The following is a 24,087-nucleotide window of genomic DNA, read 5'->3' as shown; positions in this document are numbered from 1 at the left end:
CGCCCGCCCTCCGCGGGGAAGGACCTGAGGCCCCTCCCGCAGGCCCGAGAGCTCGTCGTTCTGATTGGCTGCCGGGGACAAAGACGGGGGGAGCGGCTGTCAATCACCTCGGCGCGGCTTTTGCGGTCCGGCGGGAAACGCTCCCCCGCATCCGAGAGTTCCGCTAAGGGGTCCGGCGGGAAACGCGCTCCCCCGCGTCCGAGCGTTCCGGTACCTGAACGCTCGGACGCGGGGGGGCGCGTTTCCCGCCGGACCCCGTCGCCGGGCGGAAGTACCGGCGGAAGCGGAGGAAGGAGGAGGAGGCGGCGGCGGCGGCGATGGCTCTGCCCGGTGCCCCCGCCCCGGCCCCGGCCGCGGCTCCGGCGCCGCCGCCGCCGCCCACCGTGCTGATGGCGGTACGGGCGGGGCTGGCGGGGCCCTGCCTCCTCCCACCGTTACCGGCCGCCGCCGCCCTCCGCCTGCAGCTCAGCGTCCAAGCGGCGGACGGCGGGCAGAGGCGATTCCGCCTCGGCCTGCGGCACACGGAGGCGGACGGCGGCACGGTGAGACCCGGGGAAGGGGGGGAGCGGCGAGGTGGGGGGAGCCCTCCGGTGGCCGGGGGTCGGGACAGAGGTGGGACCTTCACCGGCACCGGGATATGGGCAGGGACACCTTCACCGGCACCGGGTTGCTCCGAGCCCCGTCCAACCTGGCCTTGAACCCCCCCAGGGATGGGGCAGCCACAGCTTCTCGGGGCAACCTGGGCCAGGGGCTCACCAGCTTCATCATGGAGAATTTCTGCCTTATTTTTAATCTCAATCTCCCCTCTTTTGGTTTAAAACCCTTCCCCCTCGTCCCGTGGCTCCCCTCCCTGCTCCAGAGTCCCTCCCCAGCTTTCCCGGAGCCCCTTGAGGGCCTGGCAGGGGCTGGAAGGTCTCCGCGGAGCCTTCTCTTCTCCAGGCTGAACCCCCCCAGCTCTCTCAGCCTGTCCTCCCAGCAGAGGGGCTCCAGCCCTCCCGGCATCTCCGGGGCCTCCTCCGGCCCCGCTCCGACACCTCCGTGTCCTCCCGATGTCCCCGGGGCCGGAGGCAGCACCGCAGGGGGGTTTCCCCAGAGCAGAGGGGTCTGTGGTGGTCTCACCCCGTGCGGACGCTCAGCCGCTCGCTCTCTCCCCCCGCCCCCCGTTAGTGACGGGGAAGAGAATCAGCAGAGCGTAAGTGAGAAAACTCCTGAGTTGAGATAAAGACGCTTTAACGATCGGAGCAAAGCCAAGCAAGGAATCCTGCCCAGGCGGGGGCTCCGCCGTCCCCAGGACCCGCGGGGCGCCGTCGCGGTGACTCGGGAAGACAAACGCCATCACTCCAAACATCCCCCCCCCTTCCTTCTGCTCCCCCAGCTCCATGTACCGACCCTGACGCCGTACGGTACGGAACGTCCCTGTGGGCAGGCGGGGGCGGCTCTGTCCCCTCCCGGCTCCTCGTGCCCCCCCAGGCCCTCGCGGCGAGGGGCAGAAAAGGCCTTGGCGCCGTGTCCTGGTTTCGCCTGGGATAGAGGGAATTTCTTCCCGGTAGCTGGTGTAGTGCTGCGTTTTGGATTTAGGAGGAGAATAACCGCCGTGAATTCACCGAGCGCGCTCCTGTGGCTACCTCGAGCCCACGCTGGGTGTGGGGAATGTGCCGGTTTGGGCTGGGTCGGAGTTAATTAGGCTGAGTTAATTAGGCTTCCTTAAAGGCTGAGGGATTTGGGGTCTCTTCAGGCTGGAAAAAAGCCTGAAGGGGGTCTTATCAACACTGATAAATACTTCAAGGGGGGTGTCAGGAGGATGGGGCCAGGCGCTTCTCGGTGGTGCCCGGGGACAGGACAAGGGGTAACGGGCACAAACGTGACCATGGGAAGTTCCATCCCAAGATGAGGAGGAACTTCTTTGCTGTGAGGGTGGCAGAGCCCTGGCACAGGCTGCCCAGAGAGGTGGGAGAAGAAGGAAGGGCGGGGATGATCAGAGTGATGGCGTTTGTCTTCCCAAGTCACCATGATGGAGCCCTGCGGGTCCTGGCGATGGCTGAACCCCCCGCTGCGATGGGGAGCCGGGAATCAGAGGATGGTCCAGGTCGGAAGGGACCTTTCGGACCATGGAGTCCAACCATCCGCCCAGCGCTGCCAAACCCACCGCTACCCCGCGTCCCTCAGCGCCGCGTCTGCCCGGCTTTTCCATCCCTCCGGGGATGGCGACTCCCCCACTGCCCTGGGCAGCCTCTTCCAACGCCCGACAGCCCTTTCCATGAAGGAATTTTCCCCAATATCCATCCTAAACCTGCCCTGGCGCAACGTGAGGCCGTTCCCTCTTGTCCTCCTTTCTTGGCTTCATGTGGGGCTGCTCCTGCCGGCTCTGCCACGCTTTGTGCCACGCTTTGTGCAGCTCCAGCCACAGAAGTGCTGGGTAAAACCCAAGCGGGGAGGTGACGGTGGTGCCGGCGAGGCTGATGGTGCCGCCAGGGAGGTGACGGTGCTGCCGGAGAGGCTGACGGTGGTGCCGCCAGGGAGGTGACGGTGCTGCCGGAGCGGCTGATGGTGGTGCTGGGGAGGTGACAGTGCCGGGGAGGCTGCGTGGGTCCCAGCTCGCCTCCCCATCCCGTTATGGTTCCTGCCGCCCCGGCACACACCGGCTGCTCAGCCGTCACCGCGGCCGCTGCTGCGCTTCGCTTCCACCTCGGCTACAGTTTCTGCCGGGGTGGGCTGAGCCAGGATGGGCTGAGCCAGGATGGGCTGAGCCAGGCGGCAGCGTGAGAGGGAAACGCCGCCCCCGGCCAGGCTCCAGGGAGCCTGGACCCGATCCCCGCCGTCCTTCTCCCCTCTCAAGGTCACAGTCCCGCGGCGAGCGGTGGCAGGTGGCAGCCGAGCCGTCCTCCCCGCCGGGGGCCATCTGCCCTCCAGAGACGCGTGCCGGCCCCCCGTGGCGAGTGGTGTCGGACCAGCTGCTCTGCCCGCCGGCTGATCGTACCGGCCTCTGCTCGCCGCGGTGCCGTCTGCCTGCCCTGGCGTGGTGTGCCGGCACGGCTCCGGCATGGAATCCCTGCCCGGGATGTGGCATGGTATCCCTGCCTGGGCTCCAGCATGGATCCTTGCCCGGGATCTGGCGTGGGATCCCTGCCTGGGCTCCGGTGTGGGATCCCTGCCCGGGATGTGGCATGGGATCCCTGCCTAGGATCTGGCGTGGGATCCTGCCCGGGCTCCGGCTGGCAGGCAGCTACCGCAGGGAAGGATCCCGGGCCGTGCCCGTGGGAAGGGAATCAGCTCTTGGGATGCCCGGAGGAGCCTCCACCGGCTCCGGGAGCCGCTCAGCCCGCGGCGGGCTGGGAACTGGGACAAGGTTCCGCGTCCGGTGTCCTCTGCTCTGCCAGAGGATCCTCGGCCTCAGGAGAGGTTAAAGAGCCGAAACCTCCCGTCCCAGCCCCGGGGCTGGTTGCCCAGCGGCTCCCAGATCCAACGAAGGTGGAGGATGAGCTGGAGGTGCCCGTTTGGCCGCGAGTAGCCATCGCCAGCGGCTCCGCAGCCCACCTCCCCGCTCCCACCACCTCCCTTGCCCCCCACAGGGACGGGGGCAGCTCCCTGGGCAGCAGCCTGGGATCAAAACCGCGTTTTTCTGGACGTTTTGGCGGCGGAGGCAGCGGGCAGGGCTGCGGGGCCCAGTGTCATTCCGGCTCGGATGGTGGCCCTGGCAAAGGCGCGTCCCCAGGCTCCGCTCCACGGCCCAAAATGCTCCGTTCCCCCCTCGCTTTGATTCCCTCCCCTGGGACACGGGGGCGGAGGAGCCCCGGCAGCTGCTCCGGGCTCAGTTTTCCCATCCGGACCAACAAACCGAAGGGAAAGCCGCCCCCGGGGAGGGCACTTTTCATCCGCTTCTCTCTTTTTGGTTTTGTTTTGTTTTTGTTTTTGTTTTTTTTCACCCCCACATCGTTCTCGGGGACGGGGGGGACAGCGGGGACTCGGCAGGGCTTGGAACTCGGAGGAAGGGCAAGGAAACCAGCGGTTGCTCTGGAATTTCCTTCCAGCCCCCCATAGGCTCCCTTCCAGCCCCCTGTAGGGTGCGGGCGGCACTGAGAGACTGGTAGACGGATCGAAGCGGCGCTTGGACTCTTCCTGCTCGCTGCCCGCGGCCGCAGGTGCCTGCGCAGAGCCCTCCCTTCCCTCCCCGCCTCCTCCCCAGCTGCCATTTTACCAGAAGCAGAATAGAAAGCTCCGGCGTGAAGCCCAAAACGGTGTCCCCCGGGGTGGGAGCCGGGCTGGGGCACCCCAAGGGCAGCCGGGGGCTCTCCCCGCGCTGGGAGCTGCCGAGGTTGGGGGGGGGCGGGGGGAGGACAACGGGGAAAGCACCCTGGGGGGTGTGGGGAAGGGTTTTCCCAAGGCTCGTAAAAGGGGGAAGGAATTGGCTTCACCCCCCGGCGCCCGAGTCGTCTCGGACGTGGCGGCAAAGGCGTGAGAAGGGCTGTGTGTAGCCCTGCGTGTCCCCGGGGGGGGGGACGTTATCAGGGAGGGGAGCCACGGGACGAGGGGGAAGGGTTTTACACTGGAAAAGGGGAGATTTAGGTGAGAACTCAGGCAGACATTGTTTGCTGTGAGGGGGGTGAGCCCCTGGCCCAGGTTGCCCGGAGAAGCTGTGGCTGCCCCATCCCTGGAGGGGCTCAAGGCCAGGTTGGACGGGGCTCGGAGCCGCCTGGTCCCGGTGAAAACCCCCAGGGCAGGGGGTTGGACTCGATGCTCTTTAAGGTCCCTTCCCGCCCAACCCGTTCCGTGATCCCACGAAACCGTCGTGGAGCAGAGGGACGGCCCCATGTCCCCATGTCCTGGCCCAGACACCACGCTGGGGGGTTGTCCCCGTGCCTGGTGCGTCTCCATGCAGCACGTCTTCATCGTGGCCTGACCCCTCTCGTCCTTCCGCTCCCCGCCCCCCCCAGACCGTCGCCGAGTACGACCTGAAGGACGTCGCCTACAAAGTGAGGAGCCCCGCGTGCCACGAGCTGACGGTCCTCGGCTCCCCGGCCGAGCCCATGGTCTTCACCTTCGAGGAGGAGCGGGAGGCGCAGAAGTGGTGGACGATCGTCAGCAGCTCCCTGCGGGAGGCGCAGAAAGGTGCGGGCGGCTGCCCCGGGGGCTGGTCCTGCCGTAAAATAATTCGGGTGCGCGATACCAACTCCTCCTGGCTCCCCGAGAGCCGGGGAAACACCTCGGCCCCTTCCTTCTCCGTGACGTTAAGTCCTGCGCAGCTGCAGGGGGATGGCGGGAGGGTTCCTGGAGCATCCCAGGGGGACCCCAGGAGGTGGTGTGGGGAGAGGGGGGACGGTCCCAGCCCCACGCGCGGGGAGGGAGCCGCTCGCTGGACGGGAGACAGGCGGCGCCGGGGAGGTGTGGGGAGCCGGAGGAGCGCGGTGCGCGGCTGCTCCCTCGCTCCCGCTCCTGGGAATCGAGGGGAGCGGCGGCCAAAGGCTTCGGGGGGACGTTGGGCTGTCCCTGACGCTGCTCTCTTGGGGTGTCGGCCCTTGGGACGGGCATTTGGGTCGCCGTCACCTTCGCCTCAAGCGGCCTCGTGCGGCCCAAGTGCATCTTCTCCCCGGGGTGGGGACGGTGGGGGACGGTGGCTGCTCGGGGGGGCGGCGCTGATGCCTTCCTGCCTTCCCCCAGCCCTGGACACCACGCTGGCGTCCCAGGCCTCATCCCTGCCCGCGGCTGCCGGGGGCGTCTCTGCCGATCAGGATCCGGAGGAAGCTCTGGTCTTGGAGCTTGCCGAGAAAGGTATTTCGGGGGCAGGGGCCGGGGGGGAAGGTTTCTCCGCTCTTTCGGTACCCCGGGAGTTACGAGCCCCCCGTGGGAGAGGGCTCAGGCCCGGGTCCTGCTGCTCCCCCGGCTGTGGCTGGCGGCAAGCACTTTTTTCATGGAATCATGGAATGGCTTCGGTTGGAAAAGGCCTTTCAGACCATGGAGTCCAACCATCCGCCCAGCGCTGCCAAACCCAGCGCTACCCCGCGTCCCTCAGCGCCGCGTCTGCCCGGCTTTTCCATCCCTCCGGGGATGGCGACTCCCCCACTGCCCTGGGCAGCCTCTTCCAACGCCCGACAGCCCTTTCCATGAAGGAATTTTCCCCAATATCCATCCTAAACCTGCCCTGGCGCAACTGGAGGCCGTTTCCTCTTGTCCCGTGGCCTGTTCCTTGGGAGAAGAGCCCGACCCCCCCTGGCTGCCCCCTCCTTTCAGGGAGCTGCAGAGAGCGAGAAGGTCTCCCCTCGGCCCCCTTTTCTCCAGGCTGAACACCCCCAGCTCCCTCAGCCGCTCCTCACAAGTTCTCCAGACCCTTCTCCTCCTTCTCCAGCCCCCTCGCCAGCTCCGTTGCCCTTCTCCGGACCCGCTCCGGCACCTCAGTGTCTTTTTTTGTAGTGAGGTGCCCAAAACTGGACACAATATTCGAGGTGGGGCCTCCCCAGTGCCCAGTACAGGGGACCATCACTGCCCCGGTCCTGCTGGCCACACTGTCCCTGACACAGGCCAGGATGCTGGTGGCCAGCTGTGACACTGCTGTTTCCATGCCAAACTGAACCAGATTTGCTGTTTCTAGATGTGAATCTGTGGCAGACACAGTCTCGGGCCCCTCCGGGTGCCGGCGAGGCCGGTGCCGTGGGTGGCCGCGGTTGCGCCGAGCCCCGGGGAGGGTGTTTGCAGCCCGGCTGCGGTTCACGGTTCTCCCTCTCTGCCCCGCCGCAGAGGACCTGGCCCTCCAGCTCGCCCAGGCCATCGAGTACGGGGACGAGGAGGCGGCCGCCCGGTGCGCCGTGGCCCTGGCTCGACAACAAGCCACCCTCAGCATCCTCTTCAAGGAGTCCAACTACCCCTCGGAGGAGATCAGGTGAGCTCCGCCGGCCGGCGCGTTCTCGGAGCCAAGACCATGGAATCAGAGAATGGTCCGGGTTGGAAAAGACCTTTCAGACCATGGAGTCCAACCCTTAACCCAGCGCTGCCAAACCCAGCGCTACCCCGCGTCCCTCAGCGCCGCGTCTGCCCGGCTTTTCCATCCCTCCGGGGATGGCGACTCCCCCACTGCCCTGGGCAGCCTCTTCCAACGCCCGACAGCCCTTTCCATGAAGGAATTTTCCCCGATATCCATCCTAAACCTGCCCTGGCGCAACTGGAGGCCGTTCCCTCTTGTCCCATGGCCTGATCCTCGGCGTCCGCCCCACGGAGCACAACCTGCCCCGCGTGGAGCCGTGGGTCCCGTGCCGGGCTCTGCGGGCAGACCTTTGGGTCGCTTGTCCCGCGTCCCTGGGCTGTGCGGCCCTTGGATCTGTCTTTTGTCACACCATTTTGCCTGTAGCGGTGACGGTGCAGGGCTTTGTGTGTCCCTCGGAGCCAGCACAGCCCCTGGAGCAGAGCTGCTCCGTGAATCCCTCTGCCCTCAGGCGGGATCGGTCCCGGCAGGAGCGGGAAACGGGCGGCTGGTGCTGGGGAAGCCCCGGCTTTCCCGCAGGAATGTGGAATCCCAGGATTTCTGCTTCTTCCCCGGCTCCCAGGAGGAAGGAGAGGGGGGATACAGGGGCAGGGTGTTGGACGCTACCAGAAGAGCCGGGAATCCGGAGGCTGAGCCCGTCTGGGTGGCAGGGACCTGATCCGGTGGGATCTCAGGCTCAGCTCGGTCACAGCCGTGGGCGACGGGGCTGTCACCAGCTGCTGGGGCAGCTTTCCCCTGCCGGGGGGGACGTGGGGACACCCCCCCAGCAGCCTCCCCCTGTCCCTGCTCCTCTCTGCCCGGGGACGCGCTCCAGAGCGCTGCCCCGGCGCCGCGCGGCTGTAAAAAGCCTCCAGGAAAGTTAAAACACCAATTTCGTATCGAGACCGGAGGGATTCCGGCGTAAACGCTGGGAGGAACTGGGAGGACTTGTGTCGGACAACTGCCGAGTGCCCCGGAGCGGGTCGGTGAGCCGGAGGGTGCTGGGGTGCCGTGCCGGGAATGCCAAAAACGTTGCCAAGCTTCCTTAAAAGCCTTGAGGAAGGAAAGCGATGTGCCGTGGAGCGGGAGGGAGCCGCCTCCTCCGGGCTGGTGACCCGCCAAAAGCCGGCAGAGGACGGAGCCCCGCGTATCCCGGCGGAGAGCCCAGGCGTCTGCAGAGACAGAATCCCAGAATGGTCGGGGGTTGGAAGGGACCTCGGGAGACCACCCAGTGCCACCCCCCGCCAGAGCAGGGGCACCCAGAGCAGGTCGGATGCGTCCAGGCGGGTTTGGGATGTCTCCAGAGACGGAGACTCCCCCACCTCTCTGGGCAGCCTGTGCCAGGGCTCTGCCGCCCTCACAGCAAAGAAGTTCCTCCTCGTGTTGGGATGGGACTTCCAGACGTTGGCGGACGTGCTCGCCAAGCCGCTTTCCATGATCTACCTGAAGTCCTGGCTAACTGGGGAGGTCCCAATGGACTGGAGGGGAGCAAACGTAGCGCCCATCTACAAAAAAGGCAGAAAGGAGGATCTGGGAAACTATAGGCCTGTCAGTGTGACCGCGGTAGCAGGGAAGGTGATGGAGCAGATCATCTTGAGTGCCATTACAAGTCATCTAATGGACAAGCAGGGGGTCAGGCCTAGTCAGCATGGGTTTAGGAAAGGCGGGTCCTGCCTGACGAACCTGATCTCCTCCTATGACAAGATGACCCGATTATTGGGTAAGGGAAAGGCTGTGGACATCGTCTACCTGGGCTTTCGAAAAGCATTTGATGCTGTCCCCCATAGAATTCTCATGGGAAAACTCGTATGCTCATCCAGGCCATGAGCATACGATCTGCTGGATCAAGCACTGGCTGGATGGTCCCAAAGAGTGGTGGTCAATGGAGTTAGCTCCAGCTGGCGGCCGGTCACAAGTGGTGTCCCTCAGGGCTCAGTGTTGGGACCATTTCTGTTTAACGTCTTTATTGATGGCCTTGATAAGGACATAGAGTGTATCATCAGCAAGTTCACAGATGACACCAAGTGAAGTGTTGATCTGCATGAGGACAGGGAGGCTCTACAGAGAGACTTGGATAGGTTGGACCGATGGGCCAACGCTAACGGTACGAGCTTCAACAAGGCCAAGTGCCGGGTCCTGCACTTGGGCCACAACAACCCCATGGACACGACAGGCCTGGGGCAGTGTGGCTGGAGAGCTGCCCGGCGGAAAAGGACCTGGGGGTTCCAATTGACACGCGGCCGAACATGAGCCAGCAGTGTGCCCAGGTGGCCGAGAGGGCCAATGCCATCCTGGCTTGTATTAGAAATGGTGTGACCAGCAGAAGCAGGGAGGCGATTGTCCCCCTGTACTCAGCACTGGTGAGGCCACCCCTTGAGTCTTGTGTCCGGTTCTGGGCACCTCAACACGAGAGAGATCTCGAGGTGCTGGAGCGAGGGCAGAGGAGGGCAACGAAGGTGGTGAAGGGCCTGGAGAATAAATCTGATGAGGAGCGATGGAAGGAGCTGGGACTGTTTAGTGTGAGGAAGAGGAGGCTGAGGGGAGGCCTCATCGCTCTCTACAGCTACTTGAAAGGCCGTTGTAGAGAGGTTGGGGCTGGTCTCTTCTCACGGGTCACCAGCGACAGAACACGAGGGAGTGGGTTCAAGCTGCAGCAGGGGAGGTTCAGGCTGGACATGAGGAAGAAATTCTTCCCAGACAGAGTGGTCGGACACGGGAACAGGCTGCCCGGGGAGGTGGTGGAGTCGCCATCCCTGAAGGTGTTTAAGAGCCGTTTCCACGTGGTGTTGGGGGATGTGGTGCAGGGGAGAACTCTGGAGAGTGGAGATGATGGTTGGACTCGATGATCCCGAGGGTCTTTTCCAACCTGAATGACTGTATGATTCTATGGTCACATTTGTGCCCGTTACCCCTTGTCCTGTCCCCGGGCACCACTGAGAAGAGCCTGGCCCCATCCTCCTGACACCCCCCCTTGAAGTATTTGTCAGCGTTGATAAGGTCCCCCCTCAGCCGTCTTTTTTCCAGCCTGAAGAGACCCAAATCCCTCAGCCTTTCTCCATCAGAGAGGAGATCTCCATCCCCTCATCACCTTGGTAGCCCTTTGCTGTCCCCTCCCCAGCAGTTCCCTGTCCCTCTTGACCCGGGGAGCCCAGAACTGGACCCAGCACTCCAGGTGTGGCCTCCCCAGGGCAGAGCAGAGGGGGAGGATGACCTCCCTCCACCTGCTGGCCACGCTCTTCTTGATGCCCCCCAGGATGCCATTGGCCTTCTTGGCCACAAGGACGCATGGCTGGCTCGTGGTCATCCCGTTGTCCCCCAGGACTCCCAGGTCTCTTCCCACCGAGCTGCTCTCCAGTGGGTCACCCCCAACCTGTCCCGGTGCGGGGGGTTGTCCCTCCCCAGGGGCAGCAGCCCGCGCTTGCCCCGGCTGAATTTCATAAGGGTCCTCTTTGCGGGTGGCTCAGGTGGGGCCGACGGCACTGTTCGACGCGTTTGGCATTGGGGGGCCTTAGGAAAAGGGGGGGGATCACGCGGAGAAAAGGCGGGGAGCGCGCGGTGGAGATGCCAGCGCTGCCTGCGGGTTTCCGTCTTGTTGGCGCTTGGGAAACCCGGCTTCGGTCCCTCTGCGTCGGGGACGGGGTGGGACGAGCAGAGGCGTGAAACGCATCTTCAAGCGGAGAACTGGAAAAGCTGGGGCTCCGGGTGGAAGGAGAGATACCCGGGGGGCGAGGGGGGGCCTGGGAAGGACCAGGGCGGGGAAGGGGAATGTTTATCATGGGGACGGAGCGGGGAGGAGGGGGCTCGGGGAGGTGAAGAAGCACCAGATGGAAAGGAAGGAAAAGGAGATATTTTCTCTCGCTGTACGTACGTGCACGGCGGAGGCCGTTGCCAAGGCTGTGTCATGGAATCACGGAACGGTTTGGGTGGGAAGGGACCTTAAAGCCCACCCAGTGGCACCCCCTGCCCTGGGCAGGGCCACCTCCCACCAGCCCAGGTGGCTCCGAGCCCCCTCCAACCTGGCCTTGAACCCCTCCAGGGATGGGGCAGCCACAGCTTCTCGGGGCAACCTGGGCCAGGGGCTTCTGCGTGGAGGCCGCAAGGATGAGGCTGGAACAGCGGATTAACAACACGGGGGGGAAAACGAGTTCCCCGTGAGCGTCGCGCGGGAGGTGGGGGACGCAGGGGCGGGCTGGGGGTGCCTGTCCCGGTTCCTGGGGCTTTCCTACAGGAATCGTGGCTGGAACCCGGCGTTAGACTTGCGGGACTCTCCGTGGTTGCCGCCGGTGGCCTTGGCTCGGCGGCTCGCAGCGTCGTTACCCGGCGAGCGGCTGGCGCCGAGCGGCGACGCCGGGACCGCCCCCCTCCCGCCCCCGCACCGCCGAGCCCGGCAGCCCCCGCTCTAACGGCATCCCCCTCTCTTCTCCAGCATGAAGGTGGTGGTGGAGGACGCGACGTCTTCTGCCAGCATCACCATCAGGGTCCGCGCTCACACGACGATAGCCACGCTCAAGCAGCAGGTACGGAGCGGCACGAGGGCGTCACCCCCCCCGTCCCGGCCGGGGGACGGGACCCCCGGGGCTCTCCCACCCTCTCCTCCCGCTTTGGGGGAGCCGGCTTTTCGCCGGTTCCGCGGGCTCGCCGAGGCGTGCCAGCGCGGCGGCGTCCCCCTGCGGGGAAGCCGTGGCTGGGGGCTCACCTCCGAGCTTCTCCCGCTGCCCAGGTCTTCCAGGATTACGGTTTCCACCCCTTGGTTCAGCGCTGGATCATCGGGCAGTGCCTGTGCGTGGACGAACGGACCGTGTCCTCCTACGGCATCCGCGGGGACGGCGACACCGCCTTCCTCTACCTCCTCTCGGCGAAGATGGCCGACCTCACCGAGCAGCGCTACGAGGAGGACCAGGCCCAGGTCATGCTCCGATCCACCTCCTCGTCCGCCCGCGCCGCCGCCGACGGCCGCAAATACAACACCCTGCCCAACATGTCTCCAAAAAAAGGTCTGGTTCTCCTCCCTGCGGCCGCCGGCGGGGAGGGCAGCCTGGGTCGGGCTGGGGCCGGGCGTTAGCGGAGGTCTTAATTAGCTCCACGGTAATTGCTTGGGTATAAAAAGCCAATTACGGCAAGTAAGGTACGCCTCGCGCCAATCCGCGAGAGGCACGCAACGAGTTGCGGCAAGCGGCGCTTGGTGAGAGCTAATGCGAATTACGGCAAGCGGCACGGCGTGCCTCGCCTCGCCTTTTGAAAATAGAAGAGAAAAGAAAAAGAAAGAGGGGGATAGAGAAGGAGAGACAGAACGAGAGAGAGAGAGAGAGAGAGAGGGCTCCCGTCCTGGTTCCAGCGTTGGTCTCGGTGGAGAATCTCCCCAGGGGAAAATCTTCTCTTTAGGGGAAAAATCTCCCCTCTTTGGGGCGCTTATTTTCCCTTTTACGTTGGCCTCAGGTTTCGCCCTCCGCGGGTGACGCGTGGCCTGACGGGGGGGTGGGACGGGAGCTGTAGGTCGGATCTGTTTAGCGTGATCCCGATAATCTTCAGCAGCGCGCGCGCAGGGGGGTCGCGTTTAAAAGGCGGCGTCTTCCTTTGGGGGAAATTCCGGGTTGTGTCTCGCAGGGTCGGGAGAAAAGGCTGAGCGGCTTCTCCGGGAGGGAGCGGAGCCGATACCCTCCGTCTTGGGAAGCCACCGCTTGCTTCCGCCCCCTGTGCTCTGCCTTTCCTGGCGTTTTTCTCTTTTTCGGAAAGCGAGGAGGGGTCCGGAATCCGCCTTGGACGCTCCTCTTGTCACCGCTCGGGCTCTGTGGGGCCGGGAGCGGGCTCAGCGCCGTGGGCTGGTCCCCAGCATCCGTGTCCCCCGCCCGGGGACGAGAAGCCTCTTCCCTGGAGAGACGAGGTTTCCCCCCGGCACAACACAGACCCCGCGCCGGTCCCCGGGCGGGCTGTGACGTCCCTTTTCCCCGGTGTTTCTCCCCAGGCTGGGGGGATGAGACGGGCAGGAAGATGGACGTCGCCGAGATCAGCCAGCACTTGGACGCGCTGCAGCTCGGCGACCTCTTCGGTGCCCAACCACAGCCCGCTGCCGCCAGCCTGCCCTCCCCGGTGCCGGTACGTGGCCCGCGGCGAAGGGTGGGCGCTCCCTCCGCGTCCTATCCGCGCCCCCCCACCCCCACCCCCGCCCCTTCCCTCTCTCCGGAGGATTTTTCCCGACTCCTGCATCCCCTGTGTCTCCCCGCAGACGGGTTGGTCGTGCCCGAAATGCACCTTCATCAACAAGCCCACGCGGCCGGGCTGCGAGATGTGCAGCACGGACCGTCCCGAGGACTACGTGGTCCCCGGCGGCTACAAACCGGACGAGACGGAGCTGTGGAGGATGCAGCAGGAGCAGGAGGGCATCCTGCAGTACCAGCAGGTAAGGGGGGGCTCCCCACGCACCCCCTGCTCCGCGACAGACCCACCCGGGGAGCATCGGGCATCGGCGGGGCGCGCAGGTGTCGCGGGCGGACGGATTCCTGCCTCTGGGACAACCCCGAGGGGCGTCACGGGGGGGCTTCGTGCCCCCACCGAGGGGCTCCCCGGGGACGCGCCGCGTCGCCCGCTGGCTGTTGGACGTCGCCGCCGGGATCCGTCCGCGCCGCGGCTGCGCGAAAGGCGATGGGTGGCAGGGCAGGGACGCGTCCCCGAGCGTGGTCCCGTCGTCTCTCGCCTCGTTGGCGGTGCGCGCCGCGTCGCGTCGGCAGCCCCGCGCCGAGGAGCTGCCGGGGCCGCGCTTTCTCCCCCTTCTCTGGACGCCGTTTCCCGTCTCACAGACACGTGTCGGGGGGGGCTCCTCCGATGGGACCCCGCAGGTCGGGGCGCGCCGCGGGACTCGGGGACGGTGGTGCGGGGTGGGGGGCGGTTTTGGCTCCGCCACTGACCAAACCCTTCTCTTCTTTCTTTTTTCTCTGGTGCCGCGATGCCGCTGGGAAAAGGGAAGGAGAGAGGATGGCTCAGCTGCGCGCTGCGTCCTGGGCTCGGGTTCCTTGGATGACTTCATCCATCTGTCCTCCGAATTCTGCTAGCCGCCCCGTGCCTGGCCCGCCCGGACGCCCCCTCCCCATTCCTCGCCCCCCCCGCTCCGCCCACGGTGCCCATCAGGGCCCCCCCGGTGCCCGCCGGGACCCGGTGCCCACCAAACCGGCCCCGACGTGCGCCCAGCGGCTGCCGCCGGCCCCCCCTTTGCTCAGCCCCTAGAGTCGCTGCGGGAATTTGCTGCAAAAGAGCCGGGGGGGGGCAGGGGTCCGCGCTCGTCCCCGAGCTGTTGGGGGGCGGGGGGCGGGGGGGGAACGCGCCGCTCGCTCCCGGGGGGAAATTGGGGGGCTGGCGGGGGGAGCGCGAGGGTCTGGGAGCGCGGGAGCAGCTCCCGGGGTAACGGCGTCGGCACGCTGCCACTCCTGCCAGGGGCGACGGTGGGGAGGGGGGCACATCCCGGCCCCCCCCCCCCCAACGCCGGCTCACGGTGCGGGGGGGCTGAGCCCCACTCTGGGGTCGGGGGGGGGTGTGAGGTGAGGGGTGGCCGTCCCCGCTGCCGCCCTCCCGTGCGCGGGGGCTTCGGGGACGTGCCGGCGGCGTCGGCACTGACGGTGCTCGGCCTGGGGCTGCTCCCGGGGGGGCTCAGCTTTGGGGGGGTCCGTGCTCTTCGGGGGGGCTCAGGGCCAGGAAGATCGTAGTCTGGGGGTCTCGGGCCCAGCGGGGCTGTGCTCTGGGGGTCTCTGGGGCTCAGGGGGTCCGTGCTCTGGGGGTCTCGGGCTCAGGGGGTCCGTGCTCCGGGGGGCTCAGGCTCAGAGGGTCCGTGCTCTTGGGGGGGGTCTCAGGGCCAGGAAGATCGTACTCAGGGGGGGTCTCGGCCTCAGGGGGTCCGTGCTCTGAGGGGCTCAGGAAGATCGTACTAGGGGGGGGCTGTGCTCTGGGGGTCTCTGAGGCTCAGGGGGTCCGTGTTTGGGGGGGTCTCAGGCTCATGAAGATTGTACTCGGGGGGGTCTCAGGCTCGGGGTCCCTGCTCTGGGGGTCTCAGGCCAAGGGATGCTGTGCCCTGGGGGTCTCTGAGGCTCGGGGGTCTGTGCTCTGGGGGTCTCTGAGGCTCAGGGGTCCGTGCTCTGGGGGTCTCGGGCTCAGGAGGTCCCTGCTCTGGGGGTCTCTGAGGCTCAGGGGTCCGTGCTCTGGGGGTCTCAGGCTCGGGGGGGCCATGCTCTGGGGGTCTCTGAGGCTCGAGGGGGCCGTGTTTTGGGGGTCTCAGGCTCAGGAGGATCGTACTCGGGGAGTCTCAGGCTCAGGGGTCCGTGTTCTGGGGGGGCGCAGGCTCAGGAGGTCCATGCTCTGGGGGTCTCAGGCTCAGGGATCCATGTTCTGGGGGTCTCAGGCTCGGGGGGGGGCCATGCTCTGGGGGTCTCTGAGGCTCAGGGATCTGTGTTCGGGGGGGTCTCAGGCTCAGGGATCCGTGTTCTGGGGGTCTCAGGCTCAGGAAGTTCGTACTCTGGGGGTCTCGGGCTCAGGGGGGCCGTGTTTTGGGGGGTCTCTGTCTCGGGGGGGTCCCTGCTCTGGGGGGGGGTGTCTCCGTCTCTGTGAGGCGCCGGCCCTGTGGCACCCATGGGAACGGGTCGGGGGGCTGTCGGCTGAGGTGCGGCCGTGGGCTTGGGGGGTCCCCGGTGCCACCCTCCCCGTCCTGGCCGTCGCGAGCCCTGCGCTCCCCCAGCTCCGGCACCGGCCGAGCCGTGTCGGCGTGGGCCCGGCACCGCCGGCGGCCATCGGCCAGGACCCGGCACCGCCTGCGGCCAGCGGCCAGGGCGCTCCGTGCCACGGGTCCCTCCGGCTCCCGGTGCCGCCGGTGTCCCGCGGCAGGGGTGGGGGCACAGGTTCGGTGATTCCGTGTTGCACTTGGCATTGGAGATCTCGCCCCTGCGCCGGGGGGGACACGGGACCCTCGGGTGGGATCTGGCTCCTGGGTGTTGGATTGTGCCCCCCCCCCCGCCAAAAGGGGCCGCCGACGGATTCCTGCCCCCATTAAAGCCTTATCCCACCAGCGCGGCTCTGCCGTCTTCTTGTGCCGGCTGCTCTGCGGCGCCGGGGGGGGGCTGCCTGGGGGGTGTTGGGGCGATGGAAAGGGTTGAGCTGGAGAAGTGGGTCCCTGCGAACCGCCTGGGGTCCAACCGGGTCCTGGGGCGGGGTGGGGGCAGCCCCCGGTGCCAGCCCAGGCTGGGGGTGGGGGGATGGAGAGCAGCCCTGAGAGAAGGGCTTGGGGGGGCTGGGGAGGGGGGAAACGCTGCCCATGAGCCGGCACCGTGCGCTGGCAGCACAGAAACCCCCCACAGCCTGGGCTGCATCCCCAGCAGCGTGGGCAGGGGGGCGAGGGGGGGATTCTGCCCCTCTGCTCCGCTCGGGGGAGACCCCCCTGCAGTGCTGCCTCCAGCCCCGGGGACATCGGGAGGGAGGACACGGAGGTGTCGGAGCGGGGCCGGAGGAGGCCCTGGAGATGCCGCTTTGCCGGGGAGGGGGCCGGGGGTGGGCGAAGCGCGGAGCCCCACGCGGGTGACGCTCGGGAGCGGGTCTGTGACCGTGGCAATGGCCGCTGGCGCGATGTGCGGCGTCACCAGAGCCCGAGCTCCGGCCGCCTCCCCGGGGACGCGCTCGCCTCCGCCGCCGGCCTCCGCCACAGAAAGCTCGCAGGGTTTCAAAGAGGTTAAAGCACCCCAGAAACGCCCCCCCTGACCCTCTGGGGGGGCCGCTGGGACCCCAGCGGTGCCGGGGTTTGGTGCTCGCGCCCCTCGGGGACAGGACGGGGACGTGCCGCGGGGGTCCCTGCAAAGCCACACCCGACTCCCCCGCGCGCCGCCGTTCCCCGTGGCTACCGAAAAACCGTGGGGGACTTGGGACGAGTGGCCCCCCCGGCTCCCTCGCATGGTGGCCACGAGGAGCTGGGAGGGTCACGCCAGCCCCCCCGCCCCCAGGGCCACGCCGGCTCTCCCGGTGGCAGCCGCGGTCCCCGTGGGGTGTCCCCTCCGGGTGCTGGAGGTGGCGAATGCTGGTCCTGGACCCCTCCGTGGGGATGTCGAGCCCCGGCTTGGGCTTGGTGGCGGGGCTGGGGGGAACTGGGGCGGACTGGGGCTTACTGGGGCGGACTGGAGCTTACTGGGACTGACCGGGGCTGTTCTGGCCGGCAGGCGCTGGAGGCCGAGCGGCTGAAGAACTTCCAGCAGCTGCTGGAGCTGGAGGAGGAGGTGCTGGTGCCCAACCGGGAGGCGCTGGAGTGTCGCATCTGCTACCAGCGGGTGGCCCCGGGCGAGGGGGTGCTGCTGCGCGAGTGTCTGCACAACTTCTGCAGGTAACGACCCCCCCAGACCCCCACCCCGGGGTGGGCCAAGACCCCCTCCATCGCCTTGATCGGCCCCGAGACACCCCCCACCCCACCACCACCACCATCACGGTGAATGGCCCCCCAAGACCCCCCCCACCCTTGCAGGGACCAGCCCTAAAATCCCCCTCCGTCGCCTTGATCGGCCCCGAGACCCCCCCCCCAGCATCAAGGTGAATGGTCCTGAGACCTCCCCCCCCCCCCCCCCCCATCGTGGTGACCAGCCCTGAACCCCCCCCCCAGCCCCAAGACCCAGCCCCCCATCACAGGGACCGGCCCCGAAACCCCCCACCATTGTGGTGACCAGCCCCGAGACCCCCCCCCACCATTACGGTGACTGGCCCCAAGCCCCCCACCCTTGTGGTTTCCAGCCCTGAGACCCCCCCCCACCATTGTGGCAACTGGCCCCCCCGCCCCCTCCAGCCCTGAGCCCCCCCACCATCGCAGCGACCAGCCCCGAGACCCCCCCCCACCATTGCGGTGACTGGCCCCGAGCCCCCCCACCATTGCAATGACCGTCCCTGAGACACCCACCCCCCCCCATCACAGTGACTGGCCCTGAGCCCCCCCACCATCGCAACGACTGGCCCCGAGACCCTCCACCGTTACGGTGACTGCCCCCGAGCCCCCCACCATTGCAGTTACCGGCCCCGAGACCCCCCAACATTGTGGTGACCAGCCCTGAGACCCCCCCCCCGCCGACCACCACCACACCACAGTGACCAGCCCCGAGCCCCCCACGGGCCCCGAGCCCCCCACCGTCGCGGTGACTGGCCCCAAGACCCCCCCCCTCCCCCCAGCGCTTGCAGTGACCACCCCCAACCCCCCACCGTTGCGGTGACTGGCCCTAAGCCCCCCCGACCCCCCCCCGACCCCCGCGGTGACGGGGACTGTTCCGGCAGGGACTGCCTGCGCCAGGTCATCAACTACAGCGAGGAGCCGGCGGTGGCCTGTCCCTTCCGCGACGACTCCTACGCCTGCGGCAGCCACCTGCAGGAGCGGGAGATCCGGGCGGTGAGTCCCGGGGGTCCAGAGCCGGGGCGGGGGGGGGGGGGGGGGGGTTTGCCCGGGGAGGGGGGGCCGCATCCTGACCCCGTGGGTGCCGCAGCTGGTGTCTCCGGAGGAATACCGGCGGTTCCTGGAGCGGAGCCTGGTGCTGGCCGAGCGGCGCAGCCGCGACAGCTTCCACTGCAAGACCCCCGACTGCCGGGGCTGGTGCATCTACGAGGACTCCGTCAACGAGTTCCGCTGCCCCATCTGCCGGGCCCTCAACTGCCTCCTCTGCAAGGTGACACCCCCGGCCACGCGTGTCCCCCGCCGTGCCGCGGCTCTCTTGGGGTGCGCGGTGCTGAGCGGTGCCATCTCCGTAACCCCCCCCCCCCCCCCTTCCCAAAAGGCCATCCACGAGGGCAGGAATTGCCGCCAGTACCAGGACGACCTGCGGCTGCAGGCGCAGAACGACGCGGCGGCGCGGCAGACCACCGACATGCTGCAGGTGACAGTGGGGGGAAGTTGCCAGCTGGGTCCGGGGCTGGGGGGGGGTCCAGAGAGTGTCCCCACATCCCTCACGGCCCCCTCTGTGCCCCCCCCAGACGCTGGTGCAGCTGGGGGAGGCCATGCACTGCCCCACGTGCCGCATCGTGGTGCAGAAGAAGGACGGCTGCGACTGGATCCGCTGCACCGTCTGCCAGACCGAGATCTGCTGGGTGACCAAGGGGCCGCGCTGGGGGCCCCGGGTGAGCAGCTTTGGGGGGGGGGTGGGCAGCAGGGACCCCCCCACCCATATTCTGACCCCCCCCCCAGGAGCTCTCAGAGCCGGCCCCAGCGATGGCGGCGGGGGGCTGGCGGCGGGGGGGAAGCTCCCACCCTGACCGTGTCCCCGCTCTCCCCATCGCCAGGGTCCCGGGGACACCAGTGGCGGGTGTCGCTGCAACGTCAACGGACAGAGGTGCCACCCCCGGTGCCAGAATTGCCACTGAGACCCCCCCCCTCACCACCACCACCACAACACCCCCCCCCCAACACCGGGGGACAGGGACGCAGCGGGGACAGCAGCCGCTCACCCCGCGCCGGGGTCGGAGACGGCACCGGGGGGACGCTTGCGGTGGCCGGAGAGATGACCCCCCCCCACCACCACCACCAGCCGGGACAGGACGGACACTGGGGGGAGGGGGGGGGCACACGGGGGCCAGCCCCCCCCCCAGGCAGTGCCAGGACGGGTTGGGGGGGTCCCTGGGAGCCTGTGCCGGCAGCGGAGCCCCCCCCCCCCGGCAGGGAGCGGCGCGGGGGTGTCCCAATAAAGCCATCGGCGTGCCAGAGCCTTGCTGCCGGCGGGGGCTGAGGGACGGGGCGGGGGGGCCCTAATTCACCCCCCACCCCCCCCCCGAGATGGGGGCGACGGCGAGCGAAGTCTGGGGGGTAGGGGGGGGGCGGCGGCGCGGGCAGAGACCACGCTGCGCCGTCCCCTCGAAATATCCACGTTTTATTTCCGCGCCCCCCCCTCCCTTCCCGGCGCGGACACCCCCCCCCGGCCCCCCCCACCCTCCGCCGCCTTCCCGGGGAGGGCGACGCTCGATAAGGGGCCGCGGGGGGAAGGGGGGGGCACACGGTGCCGGCTGTGCCCCCTCCGTGTGTGTGTGTCCCCCCCCCCCACCTCAGCCCAGGGGGTGTGCGTGGTGCAGCCGGGGTAGGGGGGGGGTGGGGGGGGGCACCCCGCTCTCTGTGTGCGTGCACGTGTGTGTGTGTCCCCCCCCCGTCTATTTTGGGGGCCGATAGACCATTTTCCTGCTCTTCAGCACGGACCATTTGTGGCGCTTCAGGTAGTAGACGAGGGAGATGAGGAGCCCCGAGATCATCAGCATCTTGGGGGGGGGGGGAGAAAAAGGAGTCGAGGATGGATTTTGGGGGGGGGGGGGGGGGTTTGGCACCGTACGGGGGTGCTGCGTGTCGCGTCCCCCCCCCCCCCCCCCCTCGGGGTGGGCACCCACCTTCAATCCCATGCGTTTGCGGTGGTCGTGCTCCGGCTCCGCCGCCCACCGCAGGAAGGTGCAGACGTCCTTGGCGATCTGCGACATGGTGGCCGGGGTGCCTGGGAGGGGGGGGGGCGCCATGTCTCAGCACCCTGGGGACCCCCCCACCCCACCCCACCCCACCCCACCCCGTGGCACGTCCCGGGTGCCTCTCACCGTCATCGAACTCCAGGATCTCGTTGTAGATGGGGGGGGCCATGCCGATGGCCTGCCCGGGGAAGTAGGGGTTGTAGTGCAGCCCCTCCCGCACCGTCACGCCGGCGGGGGGGTCGCAGTAGCCCGTGAGGAGGGAGAAGACGTAATCCTCCCCCCCGTGCCTGCGGGGAGGGGCCGAAATCAGCACAGCATCCCCCCCCCCCCCCCCCCCCCAAAAAAACCCCAGCGAGGCCGGGGTCCTCCTCCCCTCGGCGGGGTTTGGGGGGGGGGGGGGTTCTGATGAGGATCCCGAGCTCCGCGAGCCACGGAATGTGCCCCCCCCCCCCCCGCCCCCCGCGCCGTTTACCGGGCGTTGACGATGTAGCTGAGGTCGGGGGGCAGCGCCCCGTTGTTGGCGGCGCGGGCGGCCTCGGCGTTGGGGTACGGCTTCGGGAAGTAGTCGGAGATTTTGCCGGGACGCGTGAACATCTCCCCGTTCTCGTCCGGGCCGTCCAGAACCTCCACCTGCGCGGGGGGGGCAGCCCTAAGACAGGGGGGACTGGGGGGGGGACAACCCTGAGCTGGGGGGGGACTGGGGGGGGACAGCACTGAGCTGGGGGGGACTGGCGGGGGACAGCACTGAGATAGGGGGGACTGGGGGGGGACAGCACTGAGCTGGGGGGGGGCAGCCCTAAGACAGGGGGGACTGGGGGGGGACAGCCCTGAGATAGGGGGGACTGGGGGGGGACAGCACTGAGCTGGGGGGGGGCAGCCCTAAGACAGGGGGGACTGGGGGGGGACAGCCCTGAGATAGGGGGGACTGGGGGGGACAGCACTGAGCTGGGGGGGGCAGCCCTGAGATAGGGGGGACTGGGGGGGACAACCCTGAGCTGGGGGGGACAGCCCTGAGACGGGGGGGGACTGGGGGGGGACAGCCCTGAGCTGGGGGGGACAGCCCTGAGCTGGGGGGGATGGGGGGGGCAGTCCTGAGCTGGGGGTTGGGGGTGTCTGGGGGGGGGACAGCTTTGAGCTGGGGGGAACTTGGGGGGACAGCCCTGAGCCAGGGGATGGGGGGGGTTGGGGGGGGGGGGACGACAGCCCTGAGACAAGGGGGACAAGGGACACACAGCCCTGAGCCGGTGACACTGGGGGGGGACAGGGGACACAGACCCCCCCTGAAATGGTGTCACTGAGTGCTCAGGGGACACAGACCATCCAGCGCCGGTGTCACCGGGGGGGGACAGGGAACACACAGCCCTGAGCTGGTGTCACTGGAGTGGGGGGACAGGGGACACAGACCCCCCCTGAGCTGGTGTCCCCGGGGGGGGGGCCAGGGGACACAGACCCCCCTGCGCCGGTGTCACTGGGGGGGTGCCAGGGGACACATAGCCCTGAGCTGGTGTCACCGGGGGGGGGCCAGGGAACACAGACCCCCCCTGAAATGGTGTCACTGAGCGGACAGGGGACACAGACCCCCCTGCGCCGGTGTCACCGGGGGGGGACAGGGGACACACAGCCCTGAGCTGGTGACACTGGGGGGAACAGGGGACGCAGACCCCCCTGAAATGGTGTCACTGAGGGGACAGGTGACACACACCCCCCTGTGCCGGTGTCACGGGGGGGGACAGGGGACATGCAGCCATGAGCCGGTGTCACTGGGGGGGGGACGGGGGACACAGACCCCCCTGAAATGGTGTCACTGAGGGGACAGGTGACACAGACCCCCCCTGTGCCGGTGTCATGGGGGGGACAGGGGACACGCAGCCACCGGCCAGTGTCACTGGGGGGGGGACGGGGGCCACAGACCCCCCTGCGCCGGCGTCCCCGGGCCTCACCTCCTCGGCCAGCGCCTTGGCCTCGGCCTCGGTGTGCGTGACGCCGATGAGGTTGCGGAAGGCCAGGTACTCCATGCTGTGGCAGGCGGAGCACACCTGCTTGTACACCTGGAACCCGCGCCGCAGGCTGCGAGGAAGAGGAGGAACAGCCGCGGGAGGAAGGAGGCACGAGCCCGGCCACCCCCCACCCCGCGGCCCCCCGTCCGTCCGTCCCCCCCCCGGCGTCCCCGTGGCGGTACCTGGCGTGGTCGAGGGCGGCCAGGGCTCCGCCGTGGCTCCAGGGGAAGGTCGGCGGGTGCATCTCCAGCTCCCCGGCGTCCAGCGCCGAGCGCAGGGCCAGCGCCAGGCCCCCCCGCCCGCCGCCAGCACCCCCAGCGCCGACAGGGCCACCTTCCCCCCCCGCGACAGCCCCGAGAAGGACGACATGGGGGCCTGGGGGGGGGAAGGGAGGGGGGACACGGACGTCAGGGAGCGGGGATGGAGACGGGGCCGGGGGGGGACACACACAGTCTGGGCTGGGGACAACAGGGGAGGGCTGGGGGGGGACGGGACACGGGAGCGGGGACACTGGGCACAGCTGGCCGGGGGGGCCAGTGACACTGGGCGGGGGGGGGCCAGAGAGAGATGAAGGGGGGCACTGAGGACACCAGGTGACACTGGGCAGGGATGGGGGGTGGATCTGGGGACACCGGGCACTGCTGGCCGGGCGGGGGGGGGGACGGCCACTATACTGGTGATACTGGGCAGGGATGGGGGGGGAACTAGGGAGGGATGAAGGGGGGGAACCAGGGATACTGGGCACAGCTTGGGGGGGGGGGACACCAGTGACACTGGCCAGGGATGGGGGGGAACTGGGGACACCGGGTACGGCTGGTGGGGGGGGGACACCGGTGACACTGGGCAGGGATGGGGGGGAACTGGGGACACCGGGTACGGCTGGTGGGGGGGGGGGGACACCGGTGACACTGGGCAGGGATGGGGGGGAACTGGGGACACTGGGTACGGCTGGTGGGGGGGGGGGGACACCGGTGACACTGGGCAGGGATGGGGGGAACTGGGGACACCGGGCACTGCTGGCCGGGGGAGGGGGGGGGGGCACACCGGTGACACTGGGGGGGGAACTGGGGACACTGGGCATGGATCGGGGGGGGACCAGGGACACCAGGGCTGGGGGGGGGGGGACAGGGCCTGGGCAGGGGGCACCGGGCAGGGATGGGGGGGGGCGGGGGGGGAACAGAGCAGGGATCGGGCCCGCCGGGCAGGGATGGGGCGGGGGGGGGAAACCGGGGCCGGGGAAACCGGGGACACGGGGCAGGGCTGCGGGAGAACCGGCGACGTGAGGCAGGGCGGGGGAGGTGGGGGGGGAACCGGGCAGGGATCGGGCCCACCGGACCCGGAAGGATGGGGGAGGGGTGGACGACGGCCCACCGGGGCTACCGGGGCGGGCCGTGGCCCACCGGAGCCACCGTGCAGGGATGGGGCGAGGGGGGACGGGACACACCGGGGGCCCACCGTGCAGGGATGGGGGGAAGGGGGGGACAGGGGGCAGGGATCGGGCCCACCGGGGACACCGTGCAGGGATGCCGGTGGGGGAACCGGGGACACCGGGCAGGGACCGTGGCGGTGAGCGGGGGGGGGAGGGGGGGGGGAGAAACGGGCAGGGATCGGGCCCACCGGGCCGGGCTGGGGCCTACCGGGGCCAGTGGTCATGGATGAGGCGAGGGGGACCGGACACCGGGGCCACCGGTCACGGATGGGGCGAGGGGG

General features: G+C 68.6%; 2 protein-coding genes and 1 long non-coding RNA gene across 4 annotated transcripts in view; 2 read left to right on the top strand and 1 right to left on the bottom strand.

Moving 5' to 3' along the window:
* Positions 1-267: 267 nt before the first annotated feature.
* On the top strand, positions 268-19,639 carry SHARPIN (SHANK associated RH domain interactor). Of its 2 annotated transcripts, none has more exons than XM_074578095.1 (14): positions 268-542; positions 4,932-5,106; positions 5,656-5,766; positions 6,730-6,871; positions 11,376-11,466; positions 11,670-11,943; positions 12,912-13,042; positions 13,173-13,346; positions 17,131-17,291; positions 18,224-18,335; positions 18,430-18,609; positions 18,718-18,816; positions 18,914-19,057; positions 19,220-19,639. In XM_074578095.1, the coding sequence occupies exons 1-14, from the start codon at positions 318-320 to the stop codon at positions 19,298-19,300; spliced, it is 2,100 nt and encodes a 699-aa protein (XP_074434196.1). In that variant the 5' UTR covers positions 268-317; the 3' UTR covers positions 19,301-19,639. The 2 variants fall into 2 exon arrangements, with proteins under 2 accessions (XP_074434196.1, XP_074434197.1); XM_074578096.1 differs by lacking the exon at positions 268-542 and adding an exon at positions 4,023-4,139.
* LOC141739905 (uncharacterized) lies at positions 14,907-15,992 on the top strand. The gene is made up of 2 exons (XR_012585826.1): positions 14,907-15,028; positions 15,092-15,992. It is a non-coding gene; the product is annotated as an uncharacterized LOC141739905 (long non-coding RNA).
* A 148-nt stretch (positions 19,640-19,787) lies between the features above and the next one.
* The window catches only part of CYC1 (cytochrome c1), a 6,649-nt gene continuing 2,349 nt past the window's right edge, over positions 19,788-24,087 (bottom strand). Inside the window, exons 3-8 of the mRNA XM_074573570.1 lie at positions 22,560-22,752; positions 22,321-22,447; positions 20,853-21,010; positions 20,507-20,667; positions 20,309-20,409; positions 19,788-20,182 (exon numbers count right to left, since the gene is read on the bottom strand). Coding sequence (XP_074429671.1) covers positions 20,078-20,182; positions 20,309-20,409; positions 20,507-20,667; positions 20,853-21,010; positions 22,321-22,447; positions 22,560-22,752 — 845 coding nt within the window. The 3' untranslated portion in view covers positions 19,788-20,077. The remainder of the gene's footprint in view (positions 20,183-20,308; positions 20,410-20,506; positions 20,668-20,852; positions 21,011-22,320; positions 22,448-22,559; positions 22,753-24,087) is intronic.

The sequence above is a fragment of the Larus michahellis genome, chromosome 2, assembly GCF_964199755.1.
Source record: "Larus michahellis chromosome 2, bLarMic1.1, whole genome shotgun sequence".
NCBI lineage: Eukaryota > Metazoa > Chordata > Aves > Charadriiformes > Laridae > Larus > Larus michahellis.
This window is presented reverse-complemented; position numbering and strand designations above follow the sequence as displayed.

What these genes read in the sequence shown, in the direction of transcription:
- SHARPIN (XM_074578095.1), top strand. Translation starts at nt 318, where the DNA reads ATGGCTCTGCCCGGTGCCCCCGCCCCGGCCCCGGCCGCGGCTCCGGCG. An exon ending in CTTGGAGCTTGCCGAGAAAG is followed by an intron (nt 5,767 to 6,729) that starts GTATTTCGGGGG and finishes GCCCCGCCGCAG; the next exon opens with AGGACCTGGCCCTCCAGCTC. An exon ending in GCATCCTGCAGTACCAGCAG is followed by an intron (nt 13,347 to 17,130) that starts GTAAGGGGGGGC and finishes TCTGGCCGGCAG; the next exon opens with GCGCTGGAGGCCGAGCGGCT.